Raw genomic sequence first — 23,509 nt, 5'->3', positions numbered from 1 at the left:
TCTATCAGTAAGAGTCTTTCAAACTTTGACTCATGAAGGGACATCCAATTAACAGTTACTGGATTCCATGTGGTAAGATTGATTGATTGACCAGTTTTGTCTGTTTTTCAGTGTTCGGGTAGAAATTATCAATTGTCATTTGCTCCCACACATTACCAGATTTTCAATCCAACCAGCCAGATTGGACAATAAAACTTTAGGTATATGGCCAGTCTAAGTCACATCTGCTGATAATATTCTACATTTTATATCACAAGACGTAGTAATTAGAGTATGCATAAAGTATAAATTTTATGGTCAGAATTATCCTGTGTTAGCAGAGGCGTTTGAAATGTGATAAGGTGGACATGATGAAATATGCCTGTATTGGTTATGTGCTTGTATTTCAAAATGATTTTCAAGACTAATAACGGACAAGAGGCAACAACTTTTCAATGATTTATTTTGTGATAATAATCAAATGTACAGCGGCAGATAAATAGAATATTTACAATAATGAATTTTGTGTATCATGATTGAGGACGATAAAATCCACAGGGAGGAACAGAGTATGGTATGACTTCTGACATTGGTGTCTTCAGGTTCCACTCAACAGGACTACACCAACTGTGACGGGTTCACTACGGTATGCCGGCGGTCGGGCTCCCGGCGACCAGCATACCGGCGCCGGGAGCCCGACCGCCGGCTTACCGACAGTGTGGCGAGCGCAAATGAGCCCCTTGCGGGCTCGCTACGCTCGCCACGCTATGGGCACGGTAGCGCGCTACGCGATTTTATTCTCCCTCCAGGGGGGTCGTGGACCCCCACGAGGGAGAATAAGTGTCGGTATGCCGGCTGTCGGGATCCCGGCGCCGGTATACTGTGCGCCGGGATCCCGACAGCCGGCATACTGAAGACCACCCACTGTGACAAAAGGGTTTATCCTGTTTGATAAACAGACTCAGAACCTGCTCTGACTTCACACTGCACTCATAACGATAAAAGCTGTAAACCAACATGATTAGCATGTACTGATGAATTACTAAAACAATGTTACTGTGAAGGTGGTATTACACAGAGGCTGACATAGTAAAATACATTTTAATGCAGACAGCATACTGGGTGGCGAGTGAAGATAGCATTAGAAAGTGGGGAGATTTCACCACTATAAACAATCTAGACCATGTCACTAACACATAGGTGGACTAGGTATGTGTAACACCTTGCTACAACTTTTATATAAGAAACTTTAACAGTAAAAACAGAACTCATGCATTTTCTTTTTGTAATTGTACAGAGTATCCAAAACCTTTAGGATGTATGACCCAAAAAATGGCTTTATGTAAAGTATAAATGTATGTGAACAACATTTTATACAGGTTGCCTTAATAGAAATATTCACATAGGTGTATGCAATATTATGTAAAAAGGCAATTCAGACTAATAATGCTTGTAAACCGGTAGTGTGCAAAACAGTGAAAGGTTTATCAATTCCTTGTAAAAGTCAACACCAATGGACCTGTCACTGTAAATGCACACAGAATACAAAACAAGAACTGCTAAAGCACATACAGGCTAATTTGTCTGTTTCTGCCTTGTGAGCCTGTAAAGCCAAAACAGAATTTGAGCAGACTTATTTATGCAAAATGTAAAATAGTACACCTGATAGGCAAGTTATTTCAGAAGTCTTCCACAGTATTTACAATTCCATCACATTTGGAAAGTATCTACATCGGAATACACTGGAACAGCAATTTCACGTATGGCTCGTTCTTCACCTAACGACACTAATTAAGGTGCAACAAGTTGGCAGTAGGAAATGCATACATAAACATTGTGGCCAATGGATTCCTTAATGCCGAAAGTCATGACTAGCATTTTTCACACAAGGTAACCGTCAAACATCTGGAGTTTATAACTTGCCACACTGTCCAGTAACCATTCACGAGTGACCACCAGAGCACGATGTTTCTTCCGTATAGCTGCAGAACAAATAATGACTAATGTTAGGACATTCCCCTTAGTACAATTCAGGTGTGTTATAGTGTTAGTGATCTACAGGAGTTATTGGAATGACGCAGCAGCAGGCACACTACAGAAAGCACAGCAGTCTGTGTGGCAGTGAATAAATGAAAAATGCATAAATGTATACTGCACTAACTTCCATCTAGGATACGATCTAATGTTCCTTATAACAATGTACATCAATATTTCTGGTGCTTTATAATTATGGGTAGTATAGGATTAGTATAGCAGTTATTAGTTAATCTGCATTTGCACCATTTTCTTCTGTGCTGATAAAATATTAACTGCATCAAACAAATGATTACATGCAAAGGAAAATAGGATTTTGGTACTTACCAGGTAAATCCTTTTCTTTGAAGCCATAGGGAGCACTGGAGTACTCTTGGGATATGGATGGCTTCCACAGGAACAGGGCAATGAATATTTAAATTTAGAACACTCCACCCCTCCATATCCCAGAGTACCTCAGTGTTTTTTACTGAGCCGATCAGGAGCTATAGAGAGGTTGACAATGGAGAATTACATACAACATAACGGACAACAATGAAGTTGACACATAACGTTACTGACAACTAAACAGTTGACACCATAACCGATAGAACTTGATAATTTGAACCAGTCGGTGAGAGTGTGTTACCATAAGATCCCCTGAACTTACCACGAACCAGGTAAAACTGCTCTGGGAGGGCGTCCAGTGCCCCCTATGGATTCAAAGAAAAGGATTTACCTGGTAAGTACCAAAATCCTATTTTCTTTTTCATCCACTAGGGGTCACTGGAGTACTCTTGGGACGTACCAAAGCGTCCCCCTTGGGCGGGAGAGCTGTTTGGCACCTGTAACACTAGGCGGCCAAAGCTAGATGCTGATGCCGCAAACGTATCAAACTTGTAAAAGCGCACAAACGTGTGCACGGATGACCATGTAGCCGCACGGCAAAGCTGCGTCGTAGAAGCTCCACGACCAGCTGACCATGAAGTTCCCACAGAACGTGTGGAATGAGCTGTTACTGATGTAGGCGGCTGTAACCTAGCATGAAAGTAAGCCTGACGTATAGTCAGTTTTATCCATCTGGATAAGGTCTGCTTAGACGCTGGCCAACCCATCTTGGCAGCATCATAGAGAACAAACAACGTATCCGTATTACGAACTGTAGACGTTCGGGATACATAAATGCGTAATGCGCGTACCACATCCAGAGTTCCAGAATGTCCTGTTAACACAGGAACTACTATTGGTTGATTGATGTGAAAAGATGACACTACCCTTGGTAAAAAAGCGGGATTCGTCCGAAGTTCCGCTCTGTCATCATGAAACACCAAATACGGTGGCTTGCATGACAAGGCACCCAAATCTGAAACACGCCTTGCCGAAGCTAAGGCTAGAAGAAAAATAGTTTTCCAAGTGAGAAACTTTATATCCACTTGCTGTAAGGGTTCAAAATATGAAGACTGTAAGAATCTAAAACCAGATTCAAGTCCCATGGCGCTGTAGGTGGAATGAATGGAGGCTGTACTCTGAGGACACCTTGCAGAAAAGTGTGTACCGACGGCAATAGAGCCAATCGTCTTTGAATATAAATTGACAACGCAGATACCTGCACCTTTAGTGTAGATAAACGCAGTCCTCCATCTAACCCCATCTGTAGAAATAACAAAAGATGGGATAACTTGAAAGATGATGTCGGAAACTTCCGAGCTTCACACCAACCTATATAGGCACGCCAAATTCTGTAATAATGAGCTGTTGTAACTGGCTTCCTAGCTCGTAACATGGTTGGTATAACGGATTCTAGAATGCCCTCTCTTCTTATGAGTGCGGTCTGAATAGCCACCCCGTCAAACGCAGCCGCACTAAATCGGGGTAAAGGAACGGACCCTGTTGTAACAAGTCCGGACGTAGTGGGAGCGGCCAAGGATCGTCTGCGAGTAGTCCGCGGAGATCCGAGAACCAAGCTCTCCGAGGCCAATGAGGCGCCACTAGTATGACTGTGACAGACTCTCTTTTGATCCGTTTTAGCAACAGAGGGAGCAGCGGAAACGGTGGAAACAGATACACTAGGCTGTACGGTCAAGCGATTGTGAGAGCATCCACCGCCACTGCCTTTGGATCTCTCGTTCTGGACACATACTGGGGCGTTTGGTGATTGTGGCGAGACGCTATCAGGTCCACTTGAGGGTAACCCCACCTCTGGACCAACATGTGAAACACTTCTGGATTTAATGCCCATTCTCCTGGATGAAAATCCAGATGGTTGAGATAATCCACCTCCCAGTTGTCCACTCCCGGAATGAACACTGCCGACAATATCACCTGGTGGTATTCGACCCAATTGAGGATTCGAGCTACTTCCCGCATTGCCATGCGGCTTCTCGTTCCTCCTTGTTTGTTGATGTACGCGACTGCCGTCGCGTTGTCTGACTGCACCTGGATAGTCTGAGACCGAAGCATGTGTACTGCTTGTCGTAGCGCATTGTAAATTACGCGGAGTTCCAGGACATTTATAGACAGCAATCTTACGTGATCCGCCCAGAGACCCTGGAGCTGACAATTTTGAACTACAGCTCCCCAACCTCTGAGACTCGCGTCCGTCGTTAGAATTATCCAATTCCAGCCGCCGAACCGTTTCCCTGCGGTTAAATTGTGTACTTTGAGCCACCAGAGTAGAGACACCCTTGCCCGTGGCGACAACCTCACCCTGTGGTGAATCTGCAGATGCGAGCCCGACCACTGTGCGAGCACATCCAGGTGAAATGGACGTGAGTGAAATCTTCCGAACTAAAGCGTTTCGAAAGCCGCCACCATTGTTCCTAAGTGGCGAATGCACAAATGTATGGAGACTGTGCGTGGCTTGAGCACTAATTGTACCAGATGGCGAATAATCTGTACTTTCTGTTGTGGTAGGTAAATTCTTTGATTTACCGTATCGAGAATCATACCTAGGAATTGAAGTTGTTGAGACGGAATTAGATGTGATTTCTTGAAGTTGACAATACAACCGTGGTGAACCAGTACATTGTACGTTAGCAGCGCATGTTGGAGAAGCATCTGTTGAGACGGGGCTTTGATGAGCAGATCGTCTAAGTACGGAACTATTGTCACTCCCAGGGATCTGAGATGAGCTATCATCACAGACATCACTTTGGTGAATACCCGAGGCGAAAGGCCAAACGGTAGAGCCTGAAACTGGTAATGGTTCTGGCGTATTGCAAAACGCAAGAACCTCTGATGAGGTTGCCAAATCGGAATGTTTAAGTATGCATCCTTGAGATCTAGTGCAATCATGAATTCCTTTGGCTCTAAACCTGCAATTACTGACCGCAGTGATTCCATCTTGAAAGTGACGTACTGATTGAGACCCTTTAAGTTCAATATTGGCCTGACTGAGCCATCCGGCTTCGGTACCACAAACAGACTGGAATAATAACCCTGACCTTGTTGTTGTACCGGGACCTGAATCAAAACTGCTGAATCCAGTAGGGACTGAATGGCAATTTGCAGAACCGCCCTCTTGTCGTCCGAGAGAGGTAGTCCTGTCTTGAAAAACCGCAGTGGCGGAAGACAGTCGAACTCTATTTTGTAACATCTTAACACTAAATTGCGGATCCACCCATCTGTGGATGTCAGGAACCACGCCAAATGGAACGTCTGAAGGCGTGCTCCCACAATTGGAGATTCGAGATGGGCTGGGAGCCCGTCATGCCACTGGCTTGTCGGTGACCTTAGCGTCTTGATGACTTGTGTTGGTTTGTTGGAAACCACGTCCTCAACCCCGTCTACCAGGCGTGGCTGTTCCTCTGCCACGCCCGCGAAAGGCCTGAGGTCTAAAGGATTTGAACGCAGGTCCAGAGTATCTCCGTCTTGGTACCGTTGGAGGCAATGGTAAGAAAACAGACTTTCCTCCCGTGGCCTCAGAAATCCATTTGTCCAATTCAGGACCAAACAACTTATCGCCACCGTAAGGTAATGCCTCTATAACTCTTTTGACCTCTGCCTCCGCTTGCCAAGAGCGCAAGCCAGAGAGCTCGTCGTACTGTAACCAGTGACTATGAAATGCGAGAAGTGAGCTGACAGACGTCAGTAGAAGCTGTACATAGATACTCCGCAGCCTCACACATTTGATCAGCAAGAAGTATAAGGTGATCGTCATGTAGGGCAGACTTGAGTTCTTTTATCCATACTATGAGCGCCTTAGTGACCCAAATGCCAACCAACCAAGGTCTCAGCAGCACTCCTGCTGCTATATACATGGACTTTAGCATAGTTTCTATTTTGCGGTCTGAAGGGTCTTTAAGCGTAGCAGTTGGCACTGGTATGGTTAATTTCTTTGTAAGTTTCGACACTGACGAATCAACCATTGGTGGATACTCCCATGTACATGTCACCGAGTCTGGAAACGGGTAACTAGACTTTAATCTGCAAGGTATAGAAAACCGTTTATCTGGATTCTGTCGTGTTTCTACTAACATCTTATTAAGAGACTCCGAAACAGGAAAACACATTGGAGATCTCTGTCGTTTAGTAAATACGACTTCATCATTTGTCAGAGGCTCCTCCGTTTATGTAAACTTCAGAGACTGACGCACCACTCTGATGAGATTATCAATGCCTGGGCTGTCAAAATCATCACTATCTGACTCCACTTCGCCCTCCTCACCCTCATCTTGTGCCGTGAGGTCTGGCATGTAATCGTCAGAATGCAACATAGCCGAAACAGGTAAATCATAAGACATATGAAATTTATCCCGTCTACCCAAAATGGATTTGGACCTTTCGCAAGGCTGAGACGCCTCCGGTAGTCCTGGCGGTCTCATTCTAGACTCAGATCTTGCCGCTTCCCGCTCTTGTCGAGCGGCGGTCAATTCTGATTGCAACCCAGCCAGTACATTGGCTAGCATTTCCCATGGAGGGTCCGGGGAGGAAACTGGCATTAAAACCGGAGCAGAAATTGTATTCGTAACTGAATCCACAAAACATACTTTACATGTGGTAGATCCATCCGGTAACACACTGCTACAGACCTTGCAGTGAAACTGCTTTTTAGTTTTTGCTGGTGCCTTACTCATTATAGAGACATACAATACAATATACAAAAACAGACAATTGCACGACTCAGTAAAATAGTACTAAGGTGTGTGTGATATATATATCTGGCCAAGTGCAGTACACATGGCCAATCCTATGAAATGTGATCCCAAATTCCCACTAACACCCCTGCGCCTCCGGTGGAGTAGATATGTAGTACTGGAACTTTCTGGAATCACAACAGGAAGACACAGGAAGCATGGTTAAAATGGCCCCCATGCCATGCTTACAGTATAATCACAGTACAGGTCATAATCTTTTAAACAGATATATAACCTTGGATAGTGTATCAAAAATCCTAGGTATATTATCCATGCAGTCTAGCCTACTGCTGCTGCTAGTCCCCCCTCGTGCAGCTGCTTGCTACTTATAATGGCGCTGTGATTCCCCCCCCCTGTATGCTGCGTGGCAATGAGCATGTAAAAGGGCCGGGTCGCGGGTAGAGGCAACCAAAGGACGGCCAGCGGTAGTGTGGGGCGGGCAGCGGTAGTGTGGGGCGGCCAGCGGGAGCCGGGTAGCGGGACGCGCCGGAGAACACACAGCGGGAGGCGGGGAGCGCGGCCCCTCGAAGCGGCGGCGGCCGGAGCAGCGGCGGCGGGCGGTGTGCGCCTGTATGCTGTAAGAAACAGTGTCCCCACACAGAGGGGCGGCAGCGTGAGCTGACCGCCCCGTCCCCCAACATACCTGGACTCCTGTGGTGAGGCTCCGACGGGGCTTCTCTGTAAGCACCGGCCAGCCTTTCTGCAGGATGTCTGCTCTGGCTGTGAGAGTGCTCTTTTGGTGAGGACCGACACGCCACAGCTGCTTGTAGCAGCTTCCACTATCCCTGACCCTGGCCTTTTGGAAGGGGGAAAGGGATGTGGTATGAAAAAATAAAATAAATAATTGTGGACTAAGCCACACAAGCCTGTTGCTACTTGAGCACAGAAAAAACACTGAGGTACTCTGGGATATGGAGGGGTGGAGTGTTCTAAATTTAAATATTCAGTGCCCTGTTCCTGTGGAAGCCGTCTATATCCCAAGAGTACTCCAGTGACCCCTAGTGGATGAAAAAGAAAAGTGGAACTACAATTTCTTCATTAAGGTGTAAAATTGATACTACCTTAGGCTGCAAACCCGGAATAGTATGTTACAAAGCCGCCAGACAGCATGAAAAATTAGAAAAGGAGCCCTGCAGGATAGAGCCTTTAATTCTTGCTGAAGCAATTGCTAGCAGAAAAGATACTATACAGGATATTTCAGATCTTCTGACTATATAGCTGAAATGGAGAATGCTGAAGCACCAATAATATAAGATTAGGATCCAAGTGCTCTAAGACAGGAACACATGAAGGTTGAACATGCAGAACTTGCTGCAGGAGAATCTTAACTTCTGAAATTAAACGGATAAGCAGAAACCTGCACTTTTAGATAACTGAAGCACAGGCCTATTTTAAGTCTAGACTGAAGAAAGAGATACATCTGGAAATTAGAAGAATGTAAGCCAGCAATCTAACACCATTTTCCATATGTTCTCCAAACTTTATGATCTATTTTGAAGTAACTGGATTTCTAACCTTACTCATGATCAGAATACATTCATCCGAAACCTTTTTTTTCCTGTAATATCCTTGCTTCAACTGCCATGCTGCCAAAGCCAGTTGGTAAAGGCCCTGATGTTAAAAGGAACCCTGGGTCAGCAAATCCTCTAGCTTGGGAACACAGAACCTGAGAAGATCTTTAATTGCTTCTTATGTCAGAGAACTTGGGCAATAAGAATGACTGGCTGTGCTTTCATATTCTTCAGAACACGAGGGAGGTATCAGACTGAATAAGATTCTCTATTTAAAGATCCATGGACGCAAAACTGCATCCACTAGGGAGGTATATGGGTCCTTGTCCATCTTTCTACTTTGTTATTGTATCTGTAGGGCATCAGATCGATTTGTGGTTACCCCAAATGTTCTACCAGGAGACTGAATACATTGGGATGAAGAGACCACTCTCCTTTGAGAATAGTTTCCAAATTTGCAATCAGTGCAAACACTGAAAAAATAAGATTTTAAACCTACCGGTAAATCTTTTTCTCGTAGTCCGTAGAGGATGCTGGGGACTCTGTAAGGACCATGGGGAATAGACGGGCTCCGCAGGAGACATGGGCACTTTAAGAAAGACTCTAGGTCTGGGTGTGCACTGGCTCCTCCCTCTATGCCCCTCCTACAGACCTCAGTTAAGAGAAACTGTGCCCAGAGGAGACGGACAGTACGAGGAAAGGATTTTTGTTAATCCAAGGGCAAGATTCGTACCAGCCACACCAATCACACCGCATAACTTGTGATATACTAACCAGTTATCAGTATGAAACCAACATAGCATCAGTCCAAGACCGATGAAAACTAGAACATAACCCTTATGTAAGCAAAACTATATACAAGTCTTGCAGAATTAGTCCGCACTTGGGACGGGCGCCCAGCAACCTCTACGGACTACGAGAAAAAGATTTACTGGTAGGTTTAAAAATAAGATTTTACTCACCGGTAAATCTATTTCTCGTAGTCCGTAGTGGATGCTGGGAACTCCGAAAGGACCATGGGGAACAGCGGCTCCGCAGGAGACTGGGCACAACTAAAGAAAGCTTTTAGGTCACCTGGTGTGCACTGGCTCCACCCACTTTGACCCTCCTCCAAGCCTCAGTTAGGACACTGTGCCCGGACGAGCTGACATAAGAAGGAAGGATTTTGAATCCCGGGTAAGACTCTTACCAGCCACACCAATCACACCGTATAACTCGTGATACTATACCCAGTTTAACAGTATGAAAACAACTGAGCCTCTCAACAGATGGCTCAACAATAACCCTTTAGTTAACAATAACTATGTACAAGTATTGCAGACAATCCGCACTTGGGACGGGCGCCAGCATCCACTACGGACTACGAGAAATAGATTTACCGGTGAGTAAAATCTTATTTTCTCTGACGTCCTAGTGGATGCTGGGAACTTTGAAAAAACCATGGGGATTATACCAAAGCTCCCAAACGGGCGGGAGAGTGCGGATGACTCTGCAGCACCGAATGAGAGAACTCAAGGTCCTCCTCAGCCAGGGTATCAATTTTGTAGAATTTTGCAAACGTGTTTGCCCCTGACCAAGTAGCAGCTCGGCAAAGTTGTAAAGCCGAGACCCCTCGGGCAGCCGCCCAAGATGAGCCCACCTTCCTTGTGGAATGGGCTTTTACTGATTTAGGATGCGGCAGTCCAGCCGCAGAATGCGCCAGCTGAATTGTGCTACAAATCCAGCGAGCAATAGTCTGCTTAGAAGCAGGAGCACCCAGCTTGTTGGGTGCATACAGGATAAATAGCGAGTCAGTTTTCCTGACTCTAGCCGTCCTGGAAACATAAATTTTCAAGGCCCTGACTACGTCCAGTAACTTGGAATCCTCCAAGTCCCTAGTAGCCGCAGGCACCACAATAGGTTGGTTCAAGTGAAAAGCTGATACCACCTTAGGGAGAAACTGGGGACGAGTCCTCAATTCCGCCCTATCCATATGGAAAATCAGATAAGGGCTTTTACATGACAAAGCTGCCAATTCTGACACACGCCTGGCTGAAGCCAAGGCCAATAACATGACCACTTTCCACGTGAGATATTTTAGATCCACGGTTTTAAGTGGCTCAAACCAATGTGATTTTAAGAAACTCAACACCACGTTGAGATCCCAAGGTGCCACTGGAGGCACAAACGGGGGCTGAATATGCAGCACTCCTTTCACAAACGTCTGAACTTCAGGTAGTGAAGCTAGTTCTTTCTGGAAGAAAATCGACAGAGCCGAGATCTGTACCTTAATGGAGCCTAATTTCAGGCCCATAGTCACTCCTGCTTGTAGGAAATGCAGAAATCGACCTAGTTGAAATTCCTCTGTTGGGGCCTTTTTGGCCTCACACCAAGCAACATATTTCCGCCATATGCGGTGATAATGCTTTGCAGTTACATCTTTCCTGGCTTTAATCAGCGTAGGAATGACTTCCTCCGGAATGCCCTTTTCCTTCAGGATCCGGCGTTCAACCGCCATGCCGTCAAACGCAGCCGCGGTAAGTCTTGGAACAGACAGGGCCCCTGCTGCAGCAGGTCCTGTCTGAGCTGCAGAGGCCATGGGTCCTCTGAGATCATCTCTTGAAGTTCCGGGTACCACGCTCGTCTTGGCCAATCCGGAACCACGAGTATTGTTCTTACTCCTCGTTTTCTTATTATTCTCAGTACCCTTGGTATGAGAGGCAGAGGAGGGAACACATAAACTGACTGGTACACCCACGGTGTCACTAGAGCGTCCACAGCTATCGCCTGAGGGTCCCTTGACCTGGCGCAATATCTCTCTAGTTTTTTGTTTAGGCGGGACGCCATCATGTCTACCTGTGGCCGTTCCCATCGATTTACAATCAGCGTGAAGACTTCTGGATGAAGTCCCCACTCTCCCGGGTGGAGGTCGTGCCTGCAGAGAAAGTCTGCTTCCCAGTTGTCCACTCCCGGAATGAACACTGCTGACAGTGCTAGTACGTGATTTTCCGCCCATCGGAGAATCCTTGTGGCTTCTGCCATTGCCATACTGCTTCTTGAGCCGCCGTGTCGATTTACATGGGCGACTGCCGTGATGTTGTCTGACTGGATCAGTACCGGCTGGTGTAGAAGCAGGGATTTTGCCTGACTTAGGGCATTGTAAATGGCCCTTAGTTCCAGAATATTTATGTGTAGGGAAGTCTCCTGACTCGACCATAGTCCTTGGAAGTTTCTTCCCTGTGTGACTGCCCCCCAGCCTCGAAGGCTGGCATCCGTGGTCACCAGGACCCAGTTCTGTATGCCGAATCTGCGGCCCTCTAGAAGATGAGCACTCTGCAGCCACCACAGCAGAGACACCCTGGTTCTTGGAGACAGGGTTATTAGGCGATGCATCTGAAGATGCGATCCGGACCATTGGTCCAACAGGTCCCACAAAGATTCTGGCATGGAACCTGCCGAAAGGAATTGCTTCGTAAGAAGCCACCATCTTTCCCAGGACCTGCGTGCAGTGATGCACCGATACCTGTTTCGGTTTCAGGAGGTCTCTGACTAGAGATGACAGCTCCTTGGCTTTCTCCTCCGGGAGAAACACTTTTTTCTGGACTGTATCCAGAATCATAACCAGGAACAGTAGACGTGTCGTCGGAACCAGCTGTGATTTTGGAATATTCAGAATCCAACCGTGCTGGTGTAGCACCTCCTGAGATAGTGCTACTCCCACCAACAACTGCTCCTTGGACCTCGCCTTTATTAGGAGATCGTCCAAGTACGGGATAATTAAAACTCCCTTTCTTCGAAGGAGTATCATCATTTCCGCCATTACCTTGGTAAACACCCTCGGTGCCGTGGAGAGTCCAAACGGCAGCGTCTGGAATTGGTAATGGCAATCCTGTACCACAAATCTGAGGTACTCCTGGTGAGGATAGTAAATGGGGACATGCAGGTAAGCATCCTTGATGTCCAGGGATACCATGTAATCCCCCTCGTCCAGGCTTGCAATAACCGCCCTGAGCGATTCCATCTTGAACTTGAATTTTTTTATGTATGTGTTCAAGGATTTCAAATTTAAAATGGGTCTCACCGAACCGTCCGGTACCACAAACAGTGTGGAATAGTAACCCCGACCTTGTTGAAGTAGGGGCACCTTGACTATCACCTGCTGGGAATACAGCTTGTGAATTGCCTCTAGCACAGCCTCCCTGCCTGAGGGAGTTGTCGGCAAGGCAGATTTTAGGAACCGGTGGGGTGGAGACGCCTCGAATTCCAGTTTGTACCCTTGAGATACTATTTGCAGGATCCAGGGATCCACCTGTGAGCGAGCCCACTGATCGCTGAAATTTTTGAGGCGGCCCCCCACCGTACCTGGCTCCGCCTGTGGAGCCCCACCGTCATGCGGCGGACTTGGAAGAAGCGGGGGAGGACTTTTGCTCCTGGGAACCTGCTGTTTGTTGCAGCCTTTTTCCCCTACCTCTGCCACTGGACAGAAAGGACCCGCCTTTTCCACGCCTGTTTTTCTGAGTCCGAAAGGACTGTACCTGATAAAACGGCGCCTTTTTAGGCTGTGAGGGAACATGGGGTAAAAATGCTGACTTCCCAGCAGTTGCTGTGGAAACTAGGTCCGAGAGACCATCCCCGAATAACTCCTCACCCTTATAAGGCAAAACTTCCATGTGCCTTTTTGAATCTGCATCCCCCGTCCACTGGCGAGTCCATAAGCCTCTCCTAGCAGAAATGGACAATGCACTTATTTTAGATGCCAGCCGGCAGATCTCCCTCTGTGCATCTCTCATGTATAAGACTGAGTCTTTTATATGCTCTATGGTTAGCAGAATAGTGCCCCTGTCTAGTGTGTCAATATTTTCTGACAGGGAATCTGACCACGCAGCGGCAGCACTGCACATCCATGCTGACGCAATAGCTGGTCTAAGTATAATGCCTGAGTGTGTATATACAGACTTCAGGATCGCCTCCTGCTTTCTATCAGCAGGTTCCTTGAGGGCGGCCGTATCCGGAGACGGTAGTGCCACCTTTTTAGACAAACGTGTGAGCGCTTTATCCACCCTAGGGGGTGTCTACCAACGTGACCTATCCTCTGGCGGGAAAGGGAACGCCATTAGTAACTTCTTAGAGATTACCAATCTTTTATCAGGGAAAGCCCACGCTTCTTCACACACTTCATTTAATTCTTCTGATGGGGGAAAAACTACGGGTAGTTTTTTCTCCCCAAACATAATACCCTTTTTAGTGGTACCTGGGTTTATAATCAGAAATTTGTAACACCTCTTTCATTGCTTCAATCATGCAACGAATGGCCTTAGTGGACATTAGACTAGACTCATCGTCGTCGACACTGGTGTCAGTATCCGTGTCGACATCTGCGTCTGCCATCTGAGGTAGCGGGCGTTTTAGAGCCTCCGATGGCCTTTGAGACGCCTGGACAGGCACGAGCTGAGAAGCCGGCTGTCCCGCATTTGGCATGTCGTCAAATTTTTTGTGTAAGGAGTCGACACGTGCACGCAATTCCTTCCATAAGTCCATCCACTCAGGTGTCTGCCCCGCAGGGGGTGACATCCCTTCTATAGGCATCTGCTCCGCCTCCACATCATTATCCTCATCAAACATGTCACACAGCCGTACCGACACACCGCACACACACAGGGAATGCTCTAACAGAGGACAGGACCCACCAAAGCCCTTTGGGGAGACAGAGTGAGAGTATGCCAGCACACACCAGAGCGCTATATAATGCAGGGACTAACTGAATTATGTCCCCTATAGCTGCTGTTATATATACTGCGCCTAAATTTAGTGCCCCCCCTCTCTTTTTTACCCTTTTCTGTAGTGTAGACTGCAGGGGAGAGCCAGGGAGCTTCCTTCCAGCGGAGCTGTGAGGGAGAAATGGCGCCAGTGTGCTGAAGGAGATAGCTCCGCCCCTTTTTCGCGGACTATTCTCCCGCTTTTTTATGGATTCTGGCAGGGGTAATTATCACATAATTAGGGCTATATATTGTGGTATTTTTGCCAGCCAAGGTGTTTTTATTGCTGCTCAGGGCGCCCCCCCCTGGCGTCCTGCACCCTCAGTGACCGGAGTGTGAAGTGTGTATGAGGAGCAATGGCGCACAGCTGCAGTGCTGTGCGCTACCTTGGTGAAGACTGATGTCTTCTGCCGCCGATTTTCCGGACCTCTTCTTGCTTCTGGCTCTGTAAGGGGGACGGCGGCGCGGCTCCGGGACCGAACACCAAGGCCAGTTCCATGCGGTCGATCCCTCTGGAGCTAATGGTATCCAGTAGCCTAAGAAGCCCAAGCTAGCTGCAAGCAGGTAGGTTCGCCTCTTCTCCCCTTAGTCCCTCGCTGCAGTGAGCCTGTTGCCAGCAGGTCTCACTGTAAAATAAAAAACCTAATTATATACTTTCTTTTTAGAAGCTCAGGAGAGCCCCTAGTGTGCATCCAACCTCGGCCGGGCACAAAATCTAACTGAGGCTTGGAGGAGGGTCATAGTGGGAGGAGCCAGTGCACACCAGGTGACCTAAAAGCTTTCTTTAGTTGTGCCCAGTCTCCTGCGGAGCCGCTGTTCCCCATGGTCCTTTCGGAGTTCCCAGCATCCACTAGGACGTCAGAGAAATCTTATTTTCTCTTACGTCCTAGAGGATGCTGGGGACTCCGTAAGGACCATGGGGATTATACCAAAGCTCCCAAACGGGCGGGAGAGTGCGGATGACTCTGCAGCACCGATTGAGCAAACAGGAAGTCCTCCTCAGCCAGGGTCTCAAACTCATAGAACTTTGCAAAGGTGTTTGAACCCGACCAAGTAGCAGCTCAGCCCAGCAGTAGTGCCGAGACCCCTCGGGCAGCCGCCCAAGACGAGCCCACCTTCCTAGTGGAATGGGCCTTGACCGATTTTGATAACGGCAATCCTGCCGTAGAATGTGCCTGCTGAATCGTGTTACAGATCCAGCGAGCAATAGTCTGCTTTGAAGCAGGGCACCAACCTTGTTGGCTGCATACAGGACAAACAGTGCTTCTTTAGTTTTTCTGACTCTAGCCGTTCTGGCCACGTAAATTTTCAAAGCCCTGACCACATAAAAGGGACTCTGAATCCTACAAGTCACGTGTCGCCACAGGCACCACAATAGGTTCGTTCATATGAAAAGATGACACCACCATAGGCAAGAATTGAGGACGAGTCCGCAATACCGCTCTATCCATATGGAAAACCAGAAAGGGGCTTTTATGAGACAAAGCCGCCAATTCCGACACTCGCCTAGCCGAAGCCAAGGTTAATAACATGACCACCTTCCCAGTGAGACATTTTAACTCCACCGTTTCAAGTGGTTCAAACCAATGCGACTTAAGGAAACTCAACACCACATTAAGGTCCCAAGGCGCCACCGGAAGGTACAAAAGGAGGCTGAATATGCAGCACTCCCTTCACAAAAGTCTGTACTTCTGAAGAGAAGTCAATTCTTTATGAAAGAAAATGGATAAGACCAAAATCGCAACCTTAATGGAGCCTAATTTTAGGCCCAAATTCACTCCAGTTTGTAGGAAGTGAAGGAAACGGTCCAGATGGAATTCTTCCGTAGGAGCATTCCTGGCCTCACACCAAGAACATATTTTCGCCATATATGGTGATAATGTTTAGAAGTCATGTCCTTCCTAGCCCTTATCAGCGTAGGAATGACCTCAACCAGAATACCTTTTTCCGCTAGGATCCGGCGTTCAACCGCCATGCCGTCAAACGCAGCCGCGGTAAGTCTTGGAACAGACAGGGCCCCTGTTGCAACAGGTCCTGTCTCAGAGGAAGAGGCCACGGATCTTCTGTGAGCATTTCCTGCAGATACGGATACCAGGTCCTTCGTGGCCAATCTGGAACAATGAGAATTGTTCTCACTCCTCTCTTTCTTATTATTTTCAACACCTTGGGTATGAGAGGAAGAGGAGGAAATACATAGACCGACTGGACACCCACGGTGTCACTAGGGCGTCTACAGCTACCACCTGAGGATCTTTTGATCTGGCGCAATACCTCTGTAGCTTTTTGTTGAGGCGGGACGCCATCATGTCTATCTGGGGTAGTCCCCACTGACTTGTAATCCGTGCGAAGACTTCCGGATGAAGTCCCCACTCTCCTGGATGCAGGTCTTGTCTGCTGAAGAAGTCTGCTTCCCAGTTGTCCACTCCTGGAATGAACACTGCTGCCAGTGCGCTTACATAATGCTCCGCCCAGCGAAGAATTCTGGTGGCTTCCGCCATTGCCACTCTGCTCCTTGCGCCGCCTTGGCGGTTTACATGAGCCACTGCGGTGATGTTGTCTGACTGGATCAGAACTGGTTGGTCGCGCAATAAGGTCTCCGCTTAACGTAGGGCTTTGTATATGGCCCTCAGTTCCAGGATGTTGATGTGAAGACAAGTCTCTTGACTTGACCAAAGACCTTGGAAGTTTCTTCCCTGTGTGACTGCTCCCCAACCTCGGAGGCTCGCGTCCGTGGTCACCAGGATCCAGTCCTGAATGCCGAACCTGCAGACTTCTAGAAGGTGAGCACCCTGCAGCCACCACAGGAGAAATACCCTGGCCCTGGGGAACAGGGAGATCCACTGATGAATCTGTAGATGTGACCCGGACCACTTGTCCAGTAGGTCCCACTGGAAAGTCCTCGCATGGAGTCTGCCGAAGGGAATGGCCTCGTATGATGCCACCATCTTTCCCAGGACTCGAGTGCAGTGATGCACTGACACCTGTTTTGGTTTCAATAGGTTCCTGTCAAAAGTCATGAGTACCTGAGCTTTTTTTATCGGAAGATAAAACCTTTTCTGGTCTGTATCCAGAATCATGCCCAAGAAAGTCAGACGAGTCGTAGGAACCAACTGCGACTTCGGGATATTGAGAATCCAGCCGTGCTATAACACCTTCAGTGAAAATGATACGCTGTTCAGTAACTGCTCTCTTGATCTCGCTTTTATGAGGAGATCGTCCAAGTACGGGATAATTGTGACACCTTGCTTGCGCAGGAGCACCATAATTTTCGCCATTACCTTGGTGACAATCCTCTGGGCCGTGGAAAGCCCAAACGGCAACGTCCTGTACCGCAAATCTCAGGTACGCCTGATGAGGTGGATCAATGGGAACATGAAGGTATGCATCCTTTATGTCCAGAGATACCATAAAATCCCCCCCTTCCAGGCTGGCGACGACCGCTCTTAGCGATTCCATCTTGAACCTTTTCAATTATAGGTTCAGGAATTTTAAAATTTAATATGGGTCTGACCGAACCGTCCGGTTTCGGGACTACAAACAGGGTTGAGTAATATCCCCTTCCTTGTTAAAGCAGGGGAACCTTGACCACCACCTGTTGAAGATACAATTTGTGAATTGCATTTAACACTATCTCCCCTTCCTGGGGAGAAGCTGGCAGGGCCGATTTGAAAAACCGTTGAGGAGGCACCTCTTCGAATTCCAGCTTGTAACCCTGAGCAACAATTTTTTATTGCCCCGGGATCCACCTGCGAGTGAACCCAGATGTGGCTGAAAACTCGAAGATGTGCCCCCACTGGGGCGGACTCCTTTAACGGAGCCTCAGCGTCATGCGGTGGATTTTGCAGAGGCCGGGGAGGACTTCTGTTCCTGGGAACTAGCTGTGTTGTGCAGCTTTTTCACTCTACCCTTACCTCTGGCAAGAAAGGATGCACCTCGTACTTTCTTGTTTCTTTGTGATCGAAAGGACTGCATTTGGTAATGTGGTGCTTTCTTAGGCTGTGAGGGAATATAAGGCAAAAAATTAGATTTACCAGCTGTAGCTGTGGAGACCAGGTCCGAGAGACCTTCCCCAAACAATTCCTCACCTCTGTAAGGTAGAAATCGACATAGCATCTTTGAGCATCTCTCATATATAAGAAAGCATCTTTTATATACCCTAGGGTCAATAAAATGGTATCCTTATCTAGGGTCTCAATTTCCGCTGATAAGGTATCTGTCCATGCTGCTACCGCGCTACAAACCCAGGCCGACGCAATTGCCGGTCTGAGTAAGGTATGCAAATGGACTTCAAGGTAACCTCCTGCTTGCGGTCAGCAGGATCCCTGAGGGTAGCCGCATCTTGGGATGGCAGCGCTACCTTTTTGGATAAGTGTGTCAATGCTTTGTCAACCCTAGGGGAGGATTCCCACCGTATCCTGTCCGTTGGCGGGAAAGTATACGCCATAAGAATCCTTTTGGGAATCTGCAGTTTTTTTGTCTGGAGATTCCCAAGCTTCTTCACATAATTCGTTCAACTCATGTGAGGGGGAAAAGGTTACCTCAGGTTTCTTTCCCTTATACATGTGTACCCTTGTGTCAGGGACAGGGGGTTCCTCTGTGATATGCAAAACATCTTTTATTGCAATAATCATATATCGAATACATTTAGCCAATTTTGGCTGTAATTTTGCATCATCGTAGTCGACACTGGAGTCAGAATCTGTGTCCGTATCTGTGTCTATTATTTGGGAAAGTGGGCGCTTTTGAGACCCCAAAGGTCCCTGCAACATAGGGACAGACATGGGTTGACTCCCTGGCTGTACCACTAATCTTTTGTGCAATAAATTTACATTAGCACTTAAAACATTCCACATATCCATCCAGTCAGGTGTCGGCGTTGTCGACGGAGACACCACATTCATTTGCTCCCCGTCCTCTCTAGGAGAGCCTTCTACCTCAGACATGTCGACACACGCGTACCGACACACCACACACTCAGGGGATCCTCTTATCTGAAGACAGTTCCCCCACAAGGCCCTTTGGAGAGACAGAGAGAGAGTATGCCAGCACACACCCCAGCGCTATATGACCCAGGAAAAAAACACAATAAATATATGTTTACCCGGTAGCACTGTGTATATATTAGTGATGAGCACCGGAAATTTTTCGGATTTTGTGTTCTGGTTTTGGGTTCGGTTCCGCGGCCGTGTTTTGGGTTCGATCGCGTTTTGGCAAAACCTCACCGAATTTTTTTTGTCGGATTCGGGTGTGTTTTGGATTCGGGTGTTTTTTTCAAAAAACCCTGAAAAACAGCTTAAATCATAGAATTTGGGGGTCATTTTGATCCCAAAGTATTATTAACCTCAATAAGCATAATTTCCACTCATTTTCAGACTATTCTGAACACCTCACACCTCACAATATTATTTTTAGTCCTAAAATTTGCACCGAGGTCGCTGGATGACTAAGCTCAGCGACCCAAGTGGCCGACACAAACACCTGGCCCATCTAGGAGTGGCACTGCAGTGTCACGCAGGATGGCCCTTCAAAAAACTACTCCCCAAACAGCACATGACGCAAAGAAGAAAAAAAGAGGCGCAATGAGGTAGCTGTGTGACTAAGATAAGCGACCCTAGTGGCCGACACAAACACCTGGCCCATCTAGGAGTGGCACTGCAGTGTCACGCAGGATGGCCCTTCCAAAAAACACCACCCAAACAGCACATGATGCAAAGAAAAAAAGAGGCGCAATGAGGTAGCTGTGTGACTAAGATAAGCGACCCAAGTGGCCGACACAAACACCTGGCCCATCTAGGAGTGGCACTGCAGTGTCACGCAGGATGGCCCTTCCAAAAACTACTCCCCAAACAGCACATGACGCAAAGAAAAATGAAAGAAAAAAGAGGTGCAAGATGGAATTGTCCTTGGGCCCTCCCACCCACCCTTATGTTGTATAAACAGGACATGCACACTTTAACCAACCCATCATTTCAGTGACAGGGTCTGCCACACGACTGTGACTAAAATGACGGGTTGGTTTGGACCCCCACCAAAAAAGAAGCAATTAATCTCTCCTTGCACAAACTGGCTCTACAGAGGCAAGATGTCCACCTCATCATCATCCTCCGATATATCACCGTGTACATCCCCCTCCTCACAGATTATCAATTCGTCCCCACTGGAATCCACCATCTCAGCTCCCTGTGTACTTTGTGGAGGCAATTGCTGCTGGTCAATGTCTCCACGGAGGAATTGATTATAATTCATTTTAATGAACATCATCTTCTCCACATTTTCAGGATGTAACCTCGTACGCCGATTGCTGACAAGGTGAGCGGCGGCACTAAACACTCTTTCGGAGTACACACTTGTGGGAGGGCAACTTAGGTAGAATAAAGCCAGTTTGTGCAAGGGCCTCCAAATTGCCTCTTTTTCCTGCCAGTATAAGTACGGACTGTCTGACGTGCCTACTTGGATGCGGTCACTCATATAATCCTCCACCATTCTTTCAATGGGGAGAGAATCATATGCAGTGACAGTAGACGACATGTCCGTAATCGTTGTCAGGTCCTTCAGTCCGGACCAGATGTCAGCATCAGCAGTCGCTCCAGACTGCCCTGCATCACCGCCAGCGGGTGGGCTCGGAATTCTGAGCCTTTTCCTCGCACCCCCAGTTGCGGGAGAATGTGAAGGAGGAGATGTTGACAGGTCGCGTTCCGCTTGACTTAACAATTTTGTCACCAGCAGTTCTTTGAACCCCAGCAGACTTGTGTCTGCCGGAAAGAGAGATCCAAGGTAGGTTTTAAATCTAGGATCGAGCACGGTGGCCAAAATGTAGTGCTCTGATTTCAACAGATTGACCACCCGTGAATCCTTGTTAAACGAATTAAGGGCTCCATCCACAAGTCCCACATGCCTAGCGGAATCGCTCTGTGTTAGCTCCTCCTTCAATGTCTCCAGCTTCTTCTGCAAAAGCCTGATGAGGGGAATGACCTGACTCAGGCTGGCAGTGTCTGAACTGACTTCACGTGTGGCAAGTTCAAAAGGTTGCAGAACCTTGCACAACGTTGAAATCATTCTCCACTGCGCTTGAGACAGGTGCATTCCACCTCCTATATCGTGCTCAGTTGTATAGGCTTGAATGGCCTTTTGCTGCTCCTCCAACCTCTGAAGCATATAGAGGGTTGAATTCCACCTCGTTACCACTTCTTGCTTCAGATGATGGCAGGGCAGGTTCAGGCGTTTTTGGTGGTGCTCCAGTCTTCTGTACGTGGTGCCTGTACGCCGAAAGTGTCCCGCAATTCTTCTGGCCACCGACAGCATCTCTTGCACGCCCCTCTCGTTTTTAAATAATTCTGCACCACCAAATTCAAGGTATGTGCAAAACATGGGACGTGCTGGAATTTGCCCAGATTTAATGCACACACAATATTGCTGGCGTTGTCCGATGCCACAAATCCACAGGAGAGTCCAATTGGGGTAAGCCATTCTGCGATGATCTTCCTCAGTTGCCGTAAGAGGTTTTTAGCTGTGTGCGTATTCTGGAAAGCGGTGATACAAAGCGTAGCCTGCCTAGGAAAGAGTTGGTGTTTGCGAGATGCTGCTACTGGTGCCGCCGCTGCTGTTCTTGCGGCGGGAGTCCATACATCTACCCAGTGGGCTGTCACAGTCATATAGTCCTGAGCCTGCCCTGCTCCACTTGTCCACATGTCCGTGGTTAAGTGGACATTGGGTACAACTGCATTTTTTAGGACACTGGTGAGTCTTTTTCTGAGGTCTGTGTACATTTTCGGTATCGCCTGCCTAGAGAAATGGAACCTAGATGGTATTTGGTACCGGGGACACAGTACCTCCAACAAGTCTCTAGTTGGCTCTGCAGTAATGATGGATACCGGAACCACGTTTCTCACCGCCCAGGATGCCAAGGCCTCAGTTATCCGCTTTGCAGCAGGATGACTGCTGTGATATTTCATCTTCCTCGCAAAGGACTGTTGGACAGTCAATTGCTTGGTGAAAGTAGTAAAAGTGGTCTTACGAGTACGACTTCCCCTCTGGGATGACCATCGACTCCCAGCAGCAACAACAGCAGCGCCAGCAGCAGTAGGCGTTACACGCAAGGATGCATCGGAGGAATCCCAGGCAGGAGAGGACTCGTCAGAATTGCCAGTGACATGGCCTGCAGGACTATTGGCATTCCTGGGGAAGGAGGAAATTGACACTGAAGGAGTTGGTGGGGTGGTTTGCGTGAGCTTGTTTACAAGAGGAAGGGATTTACTGGTCAGTGGACTGCTTCCGCTGTCGCCCAAAGTTTTTGAACTTGTCACTGACTTATAATGAATGCGCTGCAGGTGACGTATAAGGGAGGATGTTCCGAGGTGGTTAACGTCCTTACCCCTACTTATTACAGCTTGACAAAGGCAACACACGGCTTGACAAATGTTGTCCGCATTTCTGTTGAAATACTTCCACACCGAAGAGCTGATTTTTTTGGTATATTAACCAGGCATGTCAATGGCCCTATTCCTCCCACGGACAACAGGTGTCTCCCCGGGTGCCTGACTTAAACAAACCACCTCACCATCAGAATCCTCCTGGTCAATTTCCTCCCCAGCGCCAGCAACACCCATATCCTCCTCATCCTGGTGTACTTCAACACTGACATCTTCAATCTGACTATCAGGAACTGGACTGCGGGTGTTCCTTCCAGCACTTGCAGGGGGCGTGCAAATGGTGGAAGGCGCATGCTCTTCACGTCCAGTGTTGGGAAGGTCAGGCATCGCAAACAACACAATTGGACTCTCCTTGTGGATTTGTGATTTCGAAGAACGCACAGTTCTTTGCTGTGCTTTTGCCAGCTTGAGTCTTTTCATTTTTCTAGCGAGAGGCTGAGTGCTTCCATCCTCATGTGAAGCTGAACCACTAGCCATGAACATAGGCCAGGGCCTCAGCCGTTCCTTGCCACTCCGTGTGGTAAATGGCATATTGGCAAGTTTACGCTTCTCCTCTGACAATTTTATTTTAGATTTTTGAGTCCTTTTTTTACTGATATTTGGTGTTTTGGATTTTACATGCTCTGTACTATGACATTGGGCATCGGCCTTGGCAGACGACGTTGCTGGCATTTCATCGTCTCGGCCATGACTAGTGGCAGCAGCTT

General features: G+C 47.7%; 1 protein-coding gene across 2 annotated transcripts in view; it reads right to left on the bottom strand.

Annotated features, from left to right (window-relative positions):
* Window positions 1–875: 875 nt before the first annotated feature.
* The window catches only part of BRCA1 (BRCA1 DNA repair associated), a 373,734-nt gene continuing 351,100 nt past the window's right edge, over window positions 876–23,509 (bottom strand). For both annotated transcript variants that reach the window (XM_063960070.1, XM_063960071.1), the window contains exon 23: window positions 876–1,961. In XM_063960070.1, the coding sequence (XP_063816140.1) occupies window positions 1,861–1,961 (101 nt within the window). In that variant the 3' untranslated portion in view covers window positions 876–1,860. The remainder of the gene's footprint in view (window positions 1,962–23,509) is intronic.

Source organism: Pseudophryne corroboree, chromosome 3 (assembly GCF_028390025.1).
Source record: "Pseudophryne corroboree isolate aPseCor3 chromosome 3, aPseCor3.hap2, whole genome shotgun sequence".
Classification (NCBI taxonomy): domain Eukaryota; kingdom Metazoa; phylum Chordata; class Amphibia; order Anura; family Myobatrachidae; genus Pseudophryne; species Pseudophryne corroboree.
This window is presented reverse-complemented; position numbering and strand designations above follow the sequence as displayed.